The following is an 18528-nucleotide window of genomic DNA, read 5'->3' as shown; positions in this document are numbered from 1 at the left end:
TAAATTCAGTAAATAATAACTTTTTGTTGAGTCTTAAATATTTTATTTCAAATTTTTGCTTGGCAAGTGGCAACACAATAATAATTGTCATTCAAATAATTGTTTACAAAAATGAGTGTAGTGGTAAATAAATGAAAAATTATTAATAAAATCATTTTCTTGTCCAGTACCTACAGTAATTATGAATTCAACATAGAACGTAAAAGTAAGTTTATATTTGAAGTTTATTTGCGTATTCGAATTACTTAACAGCAGCCATCTTTAGCCTAGATTATTTTTAACATTGCGTATTTTTGTTTATTTCTGACACGTAAAATTAAGATTTTTACTAGAGTACATTACAATTTCATTTATTTTGTGAATATAAGCGGTTGTGTACTTTTAAGTGTTACGAAAAAGGTATATGAATCGATTATGTAAGTAGGTGTTCCCCAGGGAACTCGTTTAGGACCAAACCTCTTTCTACTTTACGTTAATGACTATGCGATGCAAGATTTGTTCTTTATATTGAACATGTTAAATTTTGGTTTGTTTTATAAGCGATAAATTGTTTTTTAATGTTATTATATTGCTCATACATATAATTTTCTATATATATTTGAAATTTAAAAATATCTAATAGGTATATTAAAATTTAAAATGATATCATTATTTTGTATAAAGCTTCTTGTTTTGGTTTATTGTTATCGTATTATTTTTAACTTTTTTGTTGTTATAGAAATTACTTAACATTTCAGATATCATTAAAAATGGCAAAAGTAAATAAGAAGAAGAGGGCTAAAGATCCGAAGCCAAAGAGGTTCCCATGTACAGAATGTGGAAAGGTGAGTTTTTATTGTTTCTTTAATATTTTATTAAGTTTAGCCTCTGAGTAACAATGTTACACTTTTTGAATTAAATCTTCATACATTGTGATGTTTTATCTGGTGAATAAGATATGCAGAGCATATCTAAAAGTTGTTTAACTATAGAACATATATAGATTTTATTCTACAGTATAATTTCTCCACAATTTATAGCACAAATTCTTTGATGAGCATTCCCTTTCCTATTAAAGTAACAAACATACATATATAAACTTACAATCGTTCGTATATATATTCTTAACTGCTTACCGCTCGCGGTTTCGCCTGCTTTGTTTAAAACCTATAACCTATATGTATACTAAAACCTCTCTTGATCTTGAATCAATCTATCAATAAAATAACCGCATCCAAATCCGTTGCATAGTTTTAAAGATTTAACCATACATAGGGACATGGGGATAGAAAAAGCGACTTTGTTTTATACTATGTAGTGATTATTTCATACTCTTTCTTCCAGAAATTCACAGAAAAAGGCAGTCTGCACCATCACCTCCAATTACACTCTGACGATCGTCCCTTCACCTGTGAAATATGTAACGGCACGTTCAAAACCAATAAGTACCTTACAAAACATATAAAGAGGGTTCATAATGCTCCGACGGATCATGAGTGTGATTTCTGTGGCAAGAAATTCCATTATAAGAGCTTGATGGAGAAACACAGAGTTGTGCATACTGGTAAGTGTCAAGGGTTTTTACCGACTTGAAAAAGTGAGGGTAATGGTTACACATTTTCTTGTGACTTTGATAAGGAGTTGTTTATTATTTATCACAGTTTTTTAGCTACCAGACGAATTGTGAAGTTCTTTTTTAACTTTGAATCTACTTTATAAACAATCTTTATGAATTTTTTTTACTATTTATTCAAATGTCATTTTTTAGATTTTTTTATTTTCAGACGAAAAGCCGTACAAATGTAAATGGTGCAAGAAAGGTTTCAATTCTGGATATAGTCTATCTACACACATATTGATTCACACCAGTAAGTTAATATTTATTTAAATAAGTATATTTTTTTATGCCATAAACATGTAAATATTATCCTACTAATTAGTAATTGTATACAGCTGAAGTTTGTTTGTTTGTGCGCGCTTATCTCAGAAAATTCAGGTCAGATTTGAAAAATTATTTCACTGTTGATAGTCCTTTTATCAAGGAAAGTTATTAGCTCGGGCTGCTATTTCTATCAAGATTTGAGTCCTTTTTTTATTCATTCACTCCTTGTGTAAAGGCATTATCTTATGGACTACATATCCTACTAATATTATAAATGCGAAAGTTTGTGAGGATGTGTGTGTGGGTGTATGTTTGTTACTCTTTCACGCAAATACTACTGAACCGATGACAATGAAATTTAGCACACACGTAGAGGGTAATGGTTAATAAAAACAATAAAATAATTGTAATTAATAAACTTTATACAGAAACTTTATTCAACTATACAATACTTTAACTATTGGACAATAATTCTACTCAAATATTTATATTGATTCTTATCTATCAGGCATTTAGAAGGTTCCACGCATTGGCCGGAATTTTCCACGTATCTGTAAGAAATAATACAGTATAAAATAAATTTCTAAGATACAATTAATATTATGTCATCATAATAAGAATAGGAATGACTTAGCGCCATATTGTGACGTCATAGCTGTTAATTCGAAGCAATAGACAATATAAGTTAGGCATTTTTATATAAAAAAGTCTGACAAAATACATGTATATGCAAAAATGTTTATTGTTTTCCCAGTAAATCGATTTTTTCTAATATTCATAAGTAATTTGTGTGAGGTTTCGATTTTTTTAGGATTTTCAAGTGAATCCCTTGAACTGCCCAGAGGTTGAAAGTGGACTGGTCCACTGGTTTCAATTTCCAAATCGATATTATATATATGAAACATCTTTAGGCGCGTTGAGAGTAATATTTCAATCGCGTCATGGCATTACCGTCACGTCATAGAATAAGGCGACGATATTGGTATCTTTTAAACTTGCCAAAGAAGTTACACTTCTGACACGTGTGCTCGGAACACATGTTCTTTTTTTCACTTTTTTTATTGCAAAAAAAACTGTCAACTACCCTCCATACATTAAATTAACAATAATTATCCTCACCCAGGCTTGCAAAAACACCCTGGTACGCTGATACTCAAACAATTTCTTGGTTTCAAAGTGATCACATATTTATTGTCGTGATTGGAATGTACGCGTACAGCTTTGCGTAAATATTTTAAAAGCTTGTTAACGTCGTACATGTTGTGTGCGTGTGTGCTGTTCGTGAATAGCTTGCTGAGTATCACCTGAAAAAAATAGAGTTAGACCTAGCGCGTAAGAGCAACTTTTGTCTCCGCAACTATTTAGTCTCTCCCATCAACTCTATGTGCTAGTAAGAAAGTGCGCGCACGTAGCGACGCAACTCCCCATAGAGTTGATGGTAGAGACACCAAAGTTGCTCTTGTTGCTCTTGCGCTCTTAATTAATAAACACGATTTTATAAGATTTATAAAGAACCAATTAGTGCATGCATTTCAGGTTGGAATTGTGTAATGCCACTTAAAGATAAATGGAAAATTGTACTCAAAGAAAACATTTACATATTTATCAAAAGTCGTCTGCCGAATTCGGGATCGAACTGACTACAATTTGACAGTTAGGATCAATTATTATAAAGATGAAATCTCTCTTACAAACATGGTACTTAAATCAAATATAATTTAAATTGAACTTACGTTCTTGTGTATTAAAATATCATTCTATATTTGTTACATACCTCAGTCATTTCTTCAGTAAACTTAAACGTCGATTTTGCATATTTGTTCAAAATATTCGTCATTATAGTAACGAATTCATTATCCACATTGAATTTTCTAGAACAATTCAATTTCCCGCCAATATTGTCTATGTCATGACAGTCCGCCATCTTGAATACCGCCATAACGTGTTTAATCAAATCGATAGCTTCAATAGTGTTGTCGTAATTGTATTTTTTATAATCGTAATCCATTTTTCGAGAAATACGCTTGTAATGCTCGTGTCCGTAATCAGAATAAATAGGGTCTTGTGTTGGTTTCTTTAATTTTCCTCTATTGATAATGATTTCATTTAATTCGTTAATGTTCTGATTGACTGATAGCTCTTGGAATACTATCTTTTTGTAGTCCATTATTTTTAATCTGTAAACATGGTATTTAAAAAAATACATTAGTATTTGAAACAACAGACGTAGGTTATTATAATAAATAATGAACTAGCTTTCCACCTACTGCGTCAAAGGAAATTCTTCTATAGATGTTTCACCGTAGAACTACAGTAAAAATTTGAAACAGTACAGTAACTAAATAAAAAACGTTAATAACAGATCACTAACAAAGCGCATTGACAACGCAATAATCGTAGCACCACAGTACACAAAATAACAAATAGTATGGAAACTAATTACAGACATTCATTTCATTAAAACCAAATTACGATCGTTTGTTATCGAGAACGATGTAAATACTACTCAATCAGCTGTTGCGTAAAATTAATAAATATTCATAAAAGCGTTGAGTTTATAATAGTTTATAGTAGTAATAGTAATTAGTCTATATTCACCTGTGTATAGCATTTAGTACGCTCTGACATAAAACTGGACAAGAGTAACCGTACGGTTTCCACGGTGTCGCGTTTAGATCCTCACAATATACTCTGGCTTCTGAAAAAATTACGTTTATGGTCTTGCTAAGTATGCAACAGTATCCTTGAATACGAAAATCTGATTTTCACAAACGCAGGAAAGTATTTATCCAACCATCAAAGAACTAAGCACCGTTTCAAGAAATGCTTTCGATAAATAACTCAGTGTCATACCTAGATGTCTATCTATTTCTATCTAATTTTGTATCGTCAAATTATACGAAGGTAGTTTCTAAATACTAAAAAGTTAAATATATAGTAAAAAAGTTAATACCAGTTACAAATATTAATCCATAGAACACTATAAAATAAATAAACATTATTAAAAGCACACACGATTAGAGCTTAGTCATATTTGTAAGTAAAGAAGGAGTCATTGAAAACATAATTATAAAAGTGTATGTCTGACTGATTGTGTTAGTTTTCGCTTATACTATCAAGTTAAGAATTAAAAAACTAAGTAATGCGTTAATATAGAAGCTATAAAATATATTTAAAATACATTTTGAAAATTCCAAATGTTAACTTGTATTTGTTTGCGTGTGAGTGCTTACGGGTGCGTGCATACAAACAATATAACAAGGTTATATTTTATTGTGAAAAGAATGTCAAGGAATGATATGTTATTAATTATTATTGACGCATTTACGCCTTTAAAACTATAGCGAAAAATATTATTTATTCATAGATTTATGGTAAAATCCAAACGCATTTGCTAGTGCAGCTATCAAACTAAATTGTCCATAACAAAAACACGTTTTGATAGCAATTAGCTATTGATTACATCATGTTTCTGATCTTCGTCATGGCTTTCAGTTGTGACGCTGTTGCTGATGTATGAAACAGCCACACACACAAAACAATAATCTATAAGTAGCTGTGCCACGCGGTTTTACCCGCTCTTGGCGTGATGATATATTATAAAACTCTTCAGTTTTATAATATAAGTATAGATACTACTACCACGATTAAATCTGCGGGCAAAAGCAATTATTTAAATAGCTATTGTGTTAATCTGCTACATAAGCTGAAATATACAGAACTGAAAAGTATGACATAGACATTAAATCCCGCCATATCTGATATATTAATATGGGCTGATTTTTCAATCCTTGGTTAAAACTTATTCATCGAATAACGTATTAAACTACCATTTCAAAAATGTATTCTAAATGTCCGTATGTGACAGTTTACAGGTGACATTTTAAAATGTTCGTGTAATACTTTATTGGACGGATATATTTTAACCAAGGATTGAAAAATCGGCCCTAAGTGTTTTTATTTCTATTTCAGATTCCAAACCCTTCAAGTGTACATACTGTGAATACGCGTGTCGCGACAGTTCGACACTTCGGAAACACGAAGAGAGACATCGCGGTAAAGTGCCGGTGTTCAAGTGTAAAGTGTGCGATAAACAGTAAGTGTGCTTACCCTTGTAGTACAGGAGACCGCGGGAGCTTGACCTTCACCGATCTGATAACCAGATGAGACTTTTTTTAAGCTATTGCATAGGTTCTATCGCGGGTTTTGAGCGCGGGGACTGAATCGAGAAATTCCGTAACAAAAAACCTCACGCTCCCCACTCCGACGGGCGGAGGTGTGGCTTGAAGGCATAGCATGCAATAGCTTTAGCGCGGCAGTCCCCGACACACATCTTTTTTAATTAAACATACTTTTTTATACCTAGGAGTCACAATTTTTGAGATATAACTATTAAAATAATACATCGACATAATAAGTAGCCATACACTAAAATGAGAAGGCAATATTTTGTGTTAAAAACTATTAGTTGAAATAAAATTCGTTTGGTTATGGTAAAAAAAAGGTGTGCACACGCACACACTTCACTTCTTACGTGTGTACACTAGTACACACTAGTGTACACACGTAAGAAGTAAAACTTTTTTATGACCTTATTTTTTCAAAAAATAATTTATTATATATGCAACTTTACAGAAATACGTCGAATCACACGTGGTAGGGATAAGAAAAAGATGGCGCGTAACGGAAAAATGTCACGCGTAACAAAAAAATGTTACACTAAATTTTTTTCCAACCCCGATAAAGAAGTTTCACTTCAAAAATTAAAAATATATAACTATGTCATTGGTATAATATAATAAACATAAAATATAATTTTAGGTACACACGAAAGTCAGTGCTAAAAGTGCATGTAACAGAGGAACATTTAAATATGGACACCAAAAAGAAACCGTGTGAGATTTGCGGGAAAATGTTCAGGGATAATACATCGAGGAATGTTCATGTGGTATGTGTTTTTTAGTATTTATATATTGTTTGTTTGAACGCGCTAATCTCAGGAAGTACTGGTCCGATTTGAAAAATTCTTTCGGCGTTAGATAGCCCATTTATCTAGGAAGACTATAATTTATATCAACACGCTAAGACCAACAGGCGCTTAGCAATGCGGGTGAAACCGCGGAGCACAGCTAGTATAATAATACCTAAAATTTGCTATAATATATTTCAAGAGTAGTATATGGAAATACATATATAAAAAATTCTCAATGTTTGACTTTATTATTATACATATTTCAGCGTGTAGTCCACAAACAGAGCTATGCTGTGCAATGCGATGTTTGCGGTATATACATATCTAATAAATATAATCTAATGCAACATCTTCGCACGCACGTGGATTACCGGCCCTATAAATGTGACTTCGATGATTGTAAGAAGGCTTTTAAGGATAAGGTAAGTTTAATATTTAGTTTTATAGCATTCAAATGCTTTTAAAAAGTTATTTTTTTAAAGAATAGAAAAAACTGATCATGAATTCACGAGGCATCGAGCCCGCGTCTTACTGTTGGCAAAAGACGCGGGTTCGAATCCCGCCTCGTAATCCAATTTGTTACTTATATTTAAATAGATTGTTTATTTTTTGCATTTTTGTGTCTACACACAAAAAAAAAGCAATGCTATCAAAGTAATAATTTAATTAATTCGCCTTTGATGTATGTTTTTTTTTTTTACATTATACCACCGTTTTTTTTCCAACTACCTTCAAAATATCTTTTTTCTTTACATTCTCTAGTTAGTTAAACACATAAACATTTGTATGCCAGTGTGCTGGCGAATTGTGCGGACTTTATTGTAATATATTGTAAAACCTTGTAGTTAACCACAATTCCTGCAAATAAATTATTTCATTAACCGACTTCAAAAAAAAGGAGGAGGTTATCAATTCGGCCGGTATATTTTTTTTATGTATGTACACCGATTACTCCGAGGTTTCTGAACCGATTTACGTGATTCTTTTTTTGTTCGATGCGGGATGGTGTCGAATTGGTCCCATAAAAATTTTATTCGAATAGGCCCAGTAGTTTTTATTTTATGAGCATTTTTGTCTGTAGGTATTTGTAAATTTTGCAAGTGCAAGTTTGAAGTCGGTTGTTTTTAACGCAGTTATAACTTGTTTCATTTCTCTTCAATATACCCTCATTTTTTTTCAAATTTACCCAACTACCGTCAAAAATTTATTTTTTCATCTACCCTAAAATTTTTTTCGATTTTTTCGCAGTCTACCCTCAAAAAACACGTTATCCTACATTATCCATCAAAACACTACGAGTGTCACATATGCGGACGACGATTTTCGCGATTATCCCGATTTAACAGACATAGTCGACAACATGAAGTCAAAGTGAAGAGTGTGGTCTGTGATTACTGTGGAGTGGGGTGAGTTTACCGACTGTGTAAAGAGGGGTACTGTTTTGTATGAAATTATAATTTTTAGAGTACAGATTTGAATATTTTTTATTGACTGTTCGACTGATTGAAAGATAATATTATTTACAGTGTTTACAACATTTTCAACATTTAGAACAATACGAGTTGATCCGGGAAATGTTCTGTCTTCCGTTTATCATCTATACAAATATTAGAATGCTGAACAGTTTGTTTGTTTGTTTGAACGCGCTAATCTCAGGAACTACTAATCCGATTTGTAAAATTATTTCGGTGTTAGATAGCCCAATTATCGAGGAAGGCTATAGGATATATATCATCACGCTAAGACCAATAGGAGCGGAACAATGCGTGTAAAACCACGGGACGCAGCTAGTTATAGATAACGCCATAAAATTCTATACAAAAAATCAGGTTACTTGGAAAATTGATGATTTAAATGATTGGACTAATATTATGTTAACTACATCATTGATTACAATCATAAATTATTGTAGAAAACTATGTTTCTACTAAATAGTAGAAACATAGTTTTCTATTTATTGTCGTTATCTCGACAAATTAAAATATCTATTTTTCTAAACCTTTTTATATTTTTTCCAGTTTCTACAACAAAAAATATTTAACAAATCACATAACGAAGAAGCACATGTTCAAACAGAAGTATATTTGCGATTTATGTAATTTCTTCACTTATAATAAGCCGAGTATAGTGATGCATATCAAATATGGACACGATTCGGAAGCGGTATGAAAAAAAATTTTTTTAGTGTATTTTTTTCTGTTTTATTGGCATTCAATGGATTTTTTAAATGTTTAAAAAGATATAGATAATACACAAACAAAAATTTTGACACATTATTAAGGTTTTTTTTTATATAAAATGCATTTTTTTTTTGTCAATTCAATTGGAAAATTATAACACACATTTTTGAAGTGAAACTTCTTTATCGGGGTTGGAAAAAAATTTAGTGTAACATTTTTTCGTTACGCGTGACATTTTTCCGTTACGCGCCATCTTTTTCTTATCCCTACCACGCGTGATTCGACGTATTTCTGTAAAGTTGCATATAGTAAATTATTTTTTGAAAAATAAGGTCATAAAGAAGTTTCACTTCTTACGTGTGTACACTAGTAGGTACACGCACACATTTTTTTATATAAGTATTAGCTTTTATTATTTTATGCATTTTTTTTATTTGGTTCATACTTTTTATTTATTGTATTTATATTGCAGGACAGAGAATGTAAAATATGCCATAAAACCTATAAGAGACATATTTACTTGAAATCACATTATTGGAACGTGCATTGTATTAAATATAAACTAACAAGAAGACGGTAAGATTTTATATATATACTAGCTTTCCACCCGCGGCATCGCCCGCGCAGTCTAATAAAAACCCGCATAGTTCCCGTTCCCGTGGGATTTCCGGGGTAAAACCTATCCTATGTCCTTTCTCGGGTATCAAAATATCTCTATACCAAATTTCATGCAAATTGGTTCAGTTGTTAAGGCGTGATTGAGTAACAGACAGACAGACAGAGTTACTTTCGCATTTATAATATTATATATATAGTATGGGTTTTGTTCAATATTTTTCAGTGTATTAAAGAAGAAAGTGGAAGTAAAAGAAGAGAACGAAGCAAATGATAAAGAAGTGCCTAAAATAAAAGAAGAAGTCGAAAGCAGTAAGATACTTATAATTATTTTTCATCTTAATTTGTCCGTTTAAAAACACATTAAAAAAGTTTCGAGATATTTGAAACAAACCTCATAAAATCAGAAATCCGTCGTTGAAAATCTTATCAAAATGGTTCTTAATTTTACAGATTACAATTTCAAAAAGAAACTAACCTTCATTTTTCATATTTATTCTGTTATTTATTAATAAAAAAAATTAAATTTTATGTATACCTATGTATTTTCTTGTTTTTAATATACTTTACCATTTTACCATTTCTAGGTTCAGACGTTGAAATATCTAAATGTCTCGATTCGACTGGAAATATAGAAGTACAAGTTGAACGCAAAATGGACGATTTCTATGTGAGAGAAGTCGTTGTGAGAACACAGGCTCGTAAGTTGATTTTATATGCATATAATATATACTAGCGGTCCGCTCCAGCCTCGCCCGTGGTACATATTTACGATTTCACTACATAAGAACCATCCTCGTACTTCAAGGAATATAATAAAAAAAGAATTATCGAAATCGGTCCACCCATTCACGCGTGATGCCGTGACCAAGGGAAACGGGTTTCATTTTTATATACACAGGGTGTCCCACTGTTGGTATACTAAGCTGAAAGGAGGTTATAGTTTTGCATACGCTCAATATGGAAAAAATACTTATAAGTTATAAAATTCCAGACGCATTTTTTTTTCAAATAGATGATTTCTGAAAACTTTATGTGTACACCCATAACAAGCAACCGACATATCATATTATTATCAAATTCGATTCAGCCATTTCTAGATAACAGAGTAACAAACATGCATATTTTAATAAAATTTTCAGCAAAAAAACCAGATCCCACAATAGACGCGGCAGTGGAGAGAAATCTTCAGAAGAAGTTAAAAAGGATTTTGACAAAATCTCGAAGAGAGAAAGAGATAAAAGAGTTGGAGCGAGTGAGACGGATGTATAATAAGAGAATGCAGAAGTTGATTACTAAAGGTAAGACTTGAAATTGAAACTTCTTTAGACGCGTTGAGAGTAAAATTTCAAGGTCGCGTCATGGCAATACCGTCACATCATGGTAAGGCGACGATCTTGGTAACTTTGAATCATGCCAAAGAAGTTTCACTCCTGACACGTGTATTTTTATAGAAATGCATTATTTTTAACTAAAAAATAAAATTTTAATTTTTTCGCATTAAAATTTAAAAAATGTTAATAAAAATATCCTCTTGCCTAATTATTTTGATTTCTTTTTCAGTTCCCAAACCATTAGCTGTACCAAAACCAACGAATGAAATAAAAATCGATAATATATACGAAAAGGATGAATCGGGAAAGGTGAAATTCAATGTACATCAGTGCTATGTGTGTTTTAAGGTAAGATTATATAAAATTTTGACAATTATGTAATTTTTTACATACTTCCAGATTTTTTGTAAGCATTGAGAAGTTTAGGAAATGGGTTAGATTTATTAATTTTGGTTTAATTGTAAAAAAATAATGCATACCAACGTGGAAAATTTAAGTTATTGTAAATAAGTTTTTCGTAAACGAATGACACCACGTTTTAACGTTAATTTTATTCCGCAAATAAATAAATAAATCATCCTAAAATAACTTCTTTAACAAAGTGAATAATTACATTTTAAACAAATATTCTTTATAATATACTTACTACTTGTAAATAATGTAATAATATAAATTTACAGCTATACGAAACGAAAGAAGCCCTCCTCGATCACTGCCAAGAACATTTTGATCTGTGCAACTCAACTATACTAAGAAAATGTCCGCTATGTGACTACGTGTGCAAGACAAATATGCGAAGACACCTTCTTGAAAAACACAAAATAAATACCAAACTATACACCGGCCACATAAAAGATAGAAAAAATAATAATAACGGCTCTAGATTCTATTTCGATATAAAAAGTAAAATTATCGATACAATGGATGTCATCCCTAGTGTGAAACACCTTAATAAACAGGCGTATGTCAATCTTGATAGAAAAAACCGCGAAATAAAAGACAAAATGATCGCTAAAACGAAGTTAGTTAAAAAAGGCAAGGAGTGGATAGTAGAAAAAGAAACGATAAATATCGATCAATATTTAATACCGAAAATTAGTGATGTGACTAGTGTTTTGAAAACCGGTAGCGACGATTATTGCGGGCGCATGAAAAGATTGAGTGACGTCACTAAGAAAAATGGCGGCAATATGATGTTCCCGTGTGATAAATGTGAGAAAATATGTCAGACTCTAAGCGCTTTAAAATTACATTACCGACGTCACGATCCAAATAAAAAACCTTTTAAACCTAAAATGTGGAAACATAAGCTTAAATTGATCGAAAATAAAAAAAGTAAAAATACCGTTACTAATACAGGTATCTATACCGCTACGGATAACGGTATTGCCACCACCGTTAATCCAAACCGTTATTTAGATCCTAAGCCCATAGTAAATAAACATAAATGCGATCCGGAGTTAAAAAAATTCTATGAAACAAACATAAAAGGTGGAGATATAGAATTTTGGCAGTTTTTGAAAATATACAACAAAATGACCAGAGAGAATATAGAGGATTTCTCAGATTTAGAAAAAAGAACCGATTTCGGCTTTCACATAGACAATAGACTTAATAAAACAGTTAATAAAAAAGTAAGGAAAAGAATTCGCGGGAACGTCAAAGTTAGGAAAATTTTGATTAGCAGAAAAGAGTATTTAAAAAGAAATGAAATTATAAAGCAAATGAGGCAAAGAATTGAGAGTTCAGTGCAATAATAATTTTATTAAATTTATTACTTAGTAGTTAGTAAAAGATTAATAAGGATGAAATTAAAAATATCACTAGCTCCGTATACTTTCATGACTTGACAAAATTATTTTGGCATTTTTGGCCTTATCACAGAATACATAATAGTAGCTAAACGCTACAGAACGAACACTCTCCGCCTCCCACCAAAATTAAACACTTACCTCACCCCGCACGATCAGCCTAAAAATGGTCCGCATTTTTCTGCAAGGACGATAGGTACGCAACGAAGATTGACAACATTAATCAAATTGACTTAAAGTAATTTTATTATTTTAGATTTGTGATTATCGTTTTTCGTAGAAAATGGTTAGATATTGTGCTGTTTACGGATGTATTTCATCAGAAAAACGCGAATTTTTTTTTACGCTAGTCACAAATGTGCCAACCATAAAGAGTTTACACACACATTTGCAGTCTCTACAGTGTGACTGTCAAAACCACAGAATACATAATAGTAGCTAAACGCTACAGAACGGACACTCTCCGCCTCCCGCCAAAATTAAACACTTACCTCACCCCGCACGATCAGACATGTTATGGTACCCATTTCCCCGCAAGGACGATACCAACGACGTCTTTAGACGAAACGCAACGAAGATTGACAACATTAATCAAATTGACTTAAAGCAATTTTATTATTTTGGATTTGTGATTATCGTTTTTCGTAGAAAATGGTTAGATATTGTGCTGTTTACGGATGTATTTCATCAGAAAACCGCGAATTTTTTTTTACGCTAGTCACAAATGTGCCAACCATAAAGAGTTTACACACACATTTGCAGTCTCTACAGTGTGACTGTCAAAACTATAATTTTGTATGGAGTGTCCGGGGTGTGGTCAAAACGATAATTTTGTATGTAGTGTCCGGGGTGTGGCCTTATCACAAAAACAAACATTTATGGCCGGTTTATTTAAGATTTGTCGCATCATATCATCACATTTTCCTAATATTTATTTAAGAAATGATATAATATATTGAAGTTATTTATGCATAATATAAACTGTAATATTATTTGTAAGTAGTTAGATAATGTCGTACTAAACTAGGCTCCCAATTTTTATGTACCTACATACTTTATACCCAAGCCGTCTTAATACAAAAAAAAATAGACCTGTAATAATGTCATGGTTTAACTTACTTTAGGGCCGATTTTTCAATCCTTGGTTAAAATTTATCCGTCCAATAAAGTATTACACGAACATTTTAAAATGTCACCTGTAAACTGTCATATACAGATAATTAGAATACATTTTTGAAATGGTAGTTTAATACGTTATTCGATGATTGATGAATTAAAGGTTTAAATTTATCCCTGTCAAATTGTCTATGGTTTAACGCTAAAGTCCGTGCTTTGAAATTAAGACGGATGATGTTTTTTTAAGTTATAAATATTGTGCACTCTGAATGGTAATACGAAAGGAAGGTAATTGCCCGACTCGTGAGAGCGAGATGTAAGAGTTATTTTATGCGTGAGAGTGAAAGAGTGAATATTTAAATTCCTCAATTTATTGTCAAGAAATGTAACTTTTTGTTACCTAACTTATTTTATGCATGATGTTTAGTTGCAAAATATTTTGTGCGTATTTATTTATTTTATGAGTAGAAACAATTACTATTTTGCTCAAAGTATTGCTTTGAAACAACTATTTTACTTTTCATCTTTTATTTACTTATTTATACATGATCAGTTTTAATTTACTTAGGGCTGATTTTTCAATCCTTGGTTAAAACTTATTCATCGAATAACGTATTAAACTACTATTTCAAAAATGTTTTCTAATTGTCCTATATGACAGTTCACAGGTGACATTTAAAAATGTTCGTGTAATACTTTAATGGACGAATAAATTTTAACCAAGGATTGAAAAATCGGCCCTTAATAAAACGTCAAGGAAAATAAAAAACGTCATGTTTAACAAAGTTTATTTATTAATAAGTTTTATTTATATAAAATACATCTTTTCCATAGATATCTCCAAGGCACCCATGTCTTTATTTCTGTAGTATTTTAAGTCATATTGTAAAATATTTAAAATGTGATTTATTATACACTACATAGTTTTAAACTACGTATGCTTAATTCTTTAAAAATACGCAACAGATTTTGATGCGGTTTCTTTTAATTTATCTCAGGAACTACTGGTCCGATTTGAAAAATTCTTTCGGTGTTAGATAGCCCACTTATCGAGAAAGGCTAGAGGCTATAATATATTATCTCGCTAAGACCAACAGGAGCGGAGCAATGCGGGTAAAACCACGGGGCAGCTAAGAAGAGAATACAAATCACATTTTAAATGTTAATAGGAATGCAAATTGGTCTGTCTTGTCAATGATATAAGTAAAAAGGTGCAAAACGAAATGTGGCTAATTACAAACCTTTTATTTCAGTTATCTCTTTCGCACACGTTAGTTGAATCATGCCATCTCACTTTGACATCTAATCGTGTGTGCGTTAGTGTGCCGTGTGAAGATCGAATGTTGTGTTGATAACATATCTACAACTTTTTACTTATCTTATATATATAAATCTCGTGTCACAATGTTTGTCCTTAATGGACTCCTAAACCACTTAACCGATTATAATAAAATTCGCACACCATGTGCAGTTCGATCCAACTTGAGAGATAGGATAGCTTAAATCTCAAATCGTTTTAGAGAAAACGGGCGAAGCCGCGGGCAGTAAGCTAGTAATATTATAGTTTAAGATATTTTTTTTGGTTAGGCCGGTTGCAGAGCTTCACCGACCATCAGTGCGTACGTCAGTCGCGTTTGTCATATGTATGGAAAATCATAAAACCGTTCATAGCTAGACCGACCATACGCACGCGTATTTCCATACATATGACAAGTGCGACTGACGTACGCACTGATGGTCGGTGAAGCTCTGCAACCGGCCTTAATGTTACAAAATTAGAAGTAAGTAAGTGTAACTAATTTAATAAAGAAGTAAAATGTTTGTTTTAGGACCATATAAGAGGTCCCTTGTTATTGGTTTTTTGTTAATAAATACTAAAAATATATGGTGTGTTTTATTTCTTAATCTCCGTGAATCTGAAAATGAAATAAAATAATTAATACATTAAGGCTACAATCCATACTAATATTATAAATGCGAAAGTAACTCTGTCTGTCTGTTACTCAAGCACGCCTTAACTACTGAACCAATATGCATGTTTGGTATAGAGATATTTTGATACCCGAGAAAGGACATAGGATAGGTTGTATCCCGGAAATCCCACAGGAACGGGAACTATACGGGTTTTTCATTGACTGCGCGGGCGAGGCCGCGGGTGGAAAGCTAGTAATGAATAAATTACATTTTTATATTAATTTAAGTATGTACTCATAATAATTACTTCTTGAAGTGAAACTTCTTTATTGGGGTTGGAAAAAAATTTAGTGTTTTCCGTTACGCGCCATCTTTTTCCTATCCCTAGCACGCGTGATTCGATGTATTTCTGTATAGTTGCATATAGTAAATTATTGTTTGAAAAATAAGGTCATAAAGAAGTTTCACTTCTTACGTGTGTACACTTGTACACGCACACATTTTTTTACACTTATTTTAATTACAAAAATGTTCTTACCGCCTCGGCTATATCAATCCAGTCCATTGCTTTTACAATATTGTCATTCTTTGATGGTTTTTTATCCCAATTCCAATATGTTATTTCTTTGAAACCACCAGCTACCTGAAATTAGATATCGTTAACTAATATTATAAAGCTGAAGAGTTTGTTTGAACGCTCTAATCTCAAGATCTACTGGTCCGATTTGCAAAGTTCTTTCGGTGCTAGATAGCCCATTTATCGAGGAAGGCTATTATATTATATCATCACGCTAAGACCAACTGGAGCGGAGCCACGCGGGTGAAACCGCGGAGCACAGCTAGTAACTTATAAGTTAGTGAAACACATAATGGACATATACATTCATGGCGCAACGACGATAAACGACTACCGTCAAACTACTAAACAATTATAACTAGCTAAAGTTAACTTAAATCTTTTAAAATAAGTGGTTGATTAATGTAATGAAATAATTAAATTAACGAAATAATTAATGTTTTTTAAAAATGATAAAAATTCATTGCAAAAATTAGAGTGGCAACACTCTCAAACTAATTCTTGTGAGTCATGGTTTAATTTAAATACGAGTGCCCGACGGCACAGAGCACTTCACAGAGTACTTTTGTATATGAGCACTTTCACGCGCCGGCCGTTGGAGCGTTCGGAGCTCTCTCTATAATTACGACGTGGAATAAAAGGGCAGTAAAATGCCCACAGGCGTTCTTCTTCGAGTATGAGCGCCTGCCCTGATGATGATGACGTCAGAATTGCTGACGTCACTCCTTTAAAAAATGGGCTTAGGCCCCCTTCTTCCGTCATATATCTAACTTAAAGAGAGAGTTTATTTAATATATGATATAAGTAAAAACTTCGACATTTTAATATTAATTAAACACAATAATATATAATGTATGTTGCAGCTTACAATTGAAATGAGTCATTTGTTTGAAAGCTAGGCTGTAGAATAAACTATAGTATTTTTTTTAAGAAAAGTTAAAAAACTACCATTTAAAAAGTTTATAAACAATTAGATTACAATTCCTTCCCAATTGAAGATTACATGCCATAGGCAGCCTTATAACTCAGATACAATTTCTACCAGGCACGTCAACTTTTAAATAAATACCTGAAACTTTCTATCAGCACCTTCACCGAGTGGTCTTTTTGTCTCCGTCACCACAATACCTCTGTACCCTTCTGGTAGTGGCATTTTAACTCCATCCAGTGAATGTCCACGGAAGGTGGCTGATAATTCTGTGAAATATATTATGTGTGTGATGAATTTATGAAAATTATTATAAATAGATAGGTGGTTAAAAACTTAAAATTAAAGTCAAGATGATATTGTAGGGGTAAGTATGGGGAAGATTGTAGCTATTCATAATACAAAAACATTATATATACATATTAAACATTAAGTACATGATTTAATAGTTCACCATTATTTATATGTTTATTCCTAAGATTAGAAAATATTAGAATCTTTATCTTGGTTAAAACTGAACAGAGCTGCCACTATTGATTGTGAATTGTAATATAGTCGTTTTTTAGTCCGTTTATGAATACAAAAAAATCGACCACGAGGTGAATTCCTTCTTTTTGTTTGAATGCTTTAAACCTAAATATCAAGTTTAACTGATCTTTTATAAAAAAGCCTCACAAAATAACACATTGCATAAATTAATTAAGCCATACCTCCATTCTCATTTTCCTGAATATAAGGAGAAAAATACTGATTCACATTGGCTTGACCGTCTTCTTCAATTTTACACGGCATATAATGCACTTTCTGATTGAACACTTCTTGATTATCGGTGTCTTTTAAATTATTATCCACTTGTATAGACATTTTTGTTCATTTAAACCTTACACCATGTATTATCGAATTAAAATAGTAAATATTTAACCCAATCTTGTTGTTTTTATTTTGACAAAATTCCCGCAAAAAATTAAGTCAAAATCGACACTCGACAACTGACATTGCATCGTTCTTTTGTAATAGGAAACACGGCTTTGATACAAGTCTTTTGAATGGCCGCAGATTTTACTTTAATTGATTACAACCTTGTAATATATACTCTAAGAATACAACGATAATGCAACCAATAAAAATTTACCTAATATATCATATCGAATTTGTTAATACAAATCTAAAAACAAGATTTACTTATTGAAAAAGAACATTATTAATTTTTAGTTTTTACT

At 31.9% G+C, this 18528-nt stretch overlaps 2 protein-coding genes across 2 annotated transcripts; one reads left to right on the top strand and one right to left on the bottom strand.

Annotated features, from left to right (window-relative positions):
- Positions 1–100: 100 nt before the first annotated feature.
- Positions 101–12719, top strand: LOC123704505 (zinc finger protein 729-like). Its single transcript, XM_045652885.1, has 15 exons — positions 101–205; positions 738–824; positions 1324–1543; positions 1764–1847; positions 5834–5957; positions 6683–6809; positions 7100–7255; positions 8082–8239; positions 8852–8996; positions 9486–9589; positions 9855–9940; positions 10216–10329; positions 10771–10929; positions 11192–11310; positions 11643–12719. Exons 2-15 carry the CDS (start codon positions 750–752, stop codon positions 12717–12719), a joined length of 2748 nt encoding a protein of 915 aa, XP_045508841.1. The 5' UTR covers positions 101–205; positions 738–749.
- Positions 12720–15639: 2920 nt separating this feature from the next.
- LOC123704661 (ribonuclease H2 subunit C) lies at positions 15640–18280 on the bottom strand. The gene is made up of 4 exons (XM_045653072.1): positions 18019–18280; positions 17450–17577; positions 16342–16446; positions 15640–15805 (listed from the first exon to the last, which is right to left on the bottom strand). The coding sequence occupies exons 1-4, from the start codon at positions 18170–18172 to the stop codon at positions 15791–15793; spliced, it is 402 nt and encodes a 133-aa protein (XP_045509028.1). The 5' UTR covers positions 18173–18280; the 3' UTR covers positions 15640–15790.
- Positions 18281–18528: the final 248 nt, after the last annotated feature.

The sequence above is a fragment of the Colias croceus genome, chromosome 30, assembly GCF_905220415.1.
Source record: "Colias croceus chromosome 30, ilColCroc2.1".
NCBI classification, from domain to species: Eukaryota; Metazoa; Arthropoda; class Insecta; order Lepidoptera; family Pieridae; genus Colias; species Colias croceus.
Note: the sequence above shows the minus strand (reverse complement) of the source record. Positions and strands in the feature narration are given on the sequence as shown.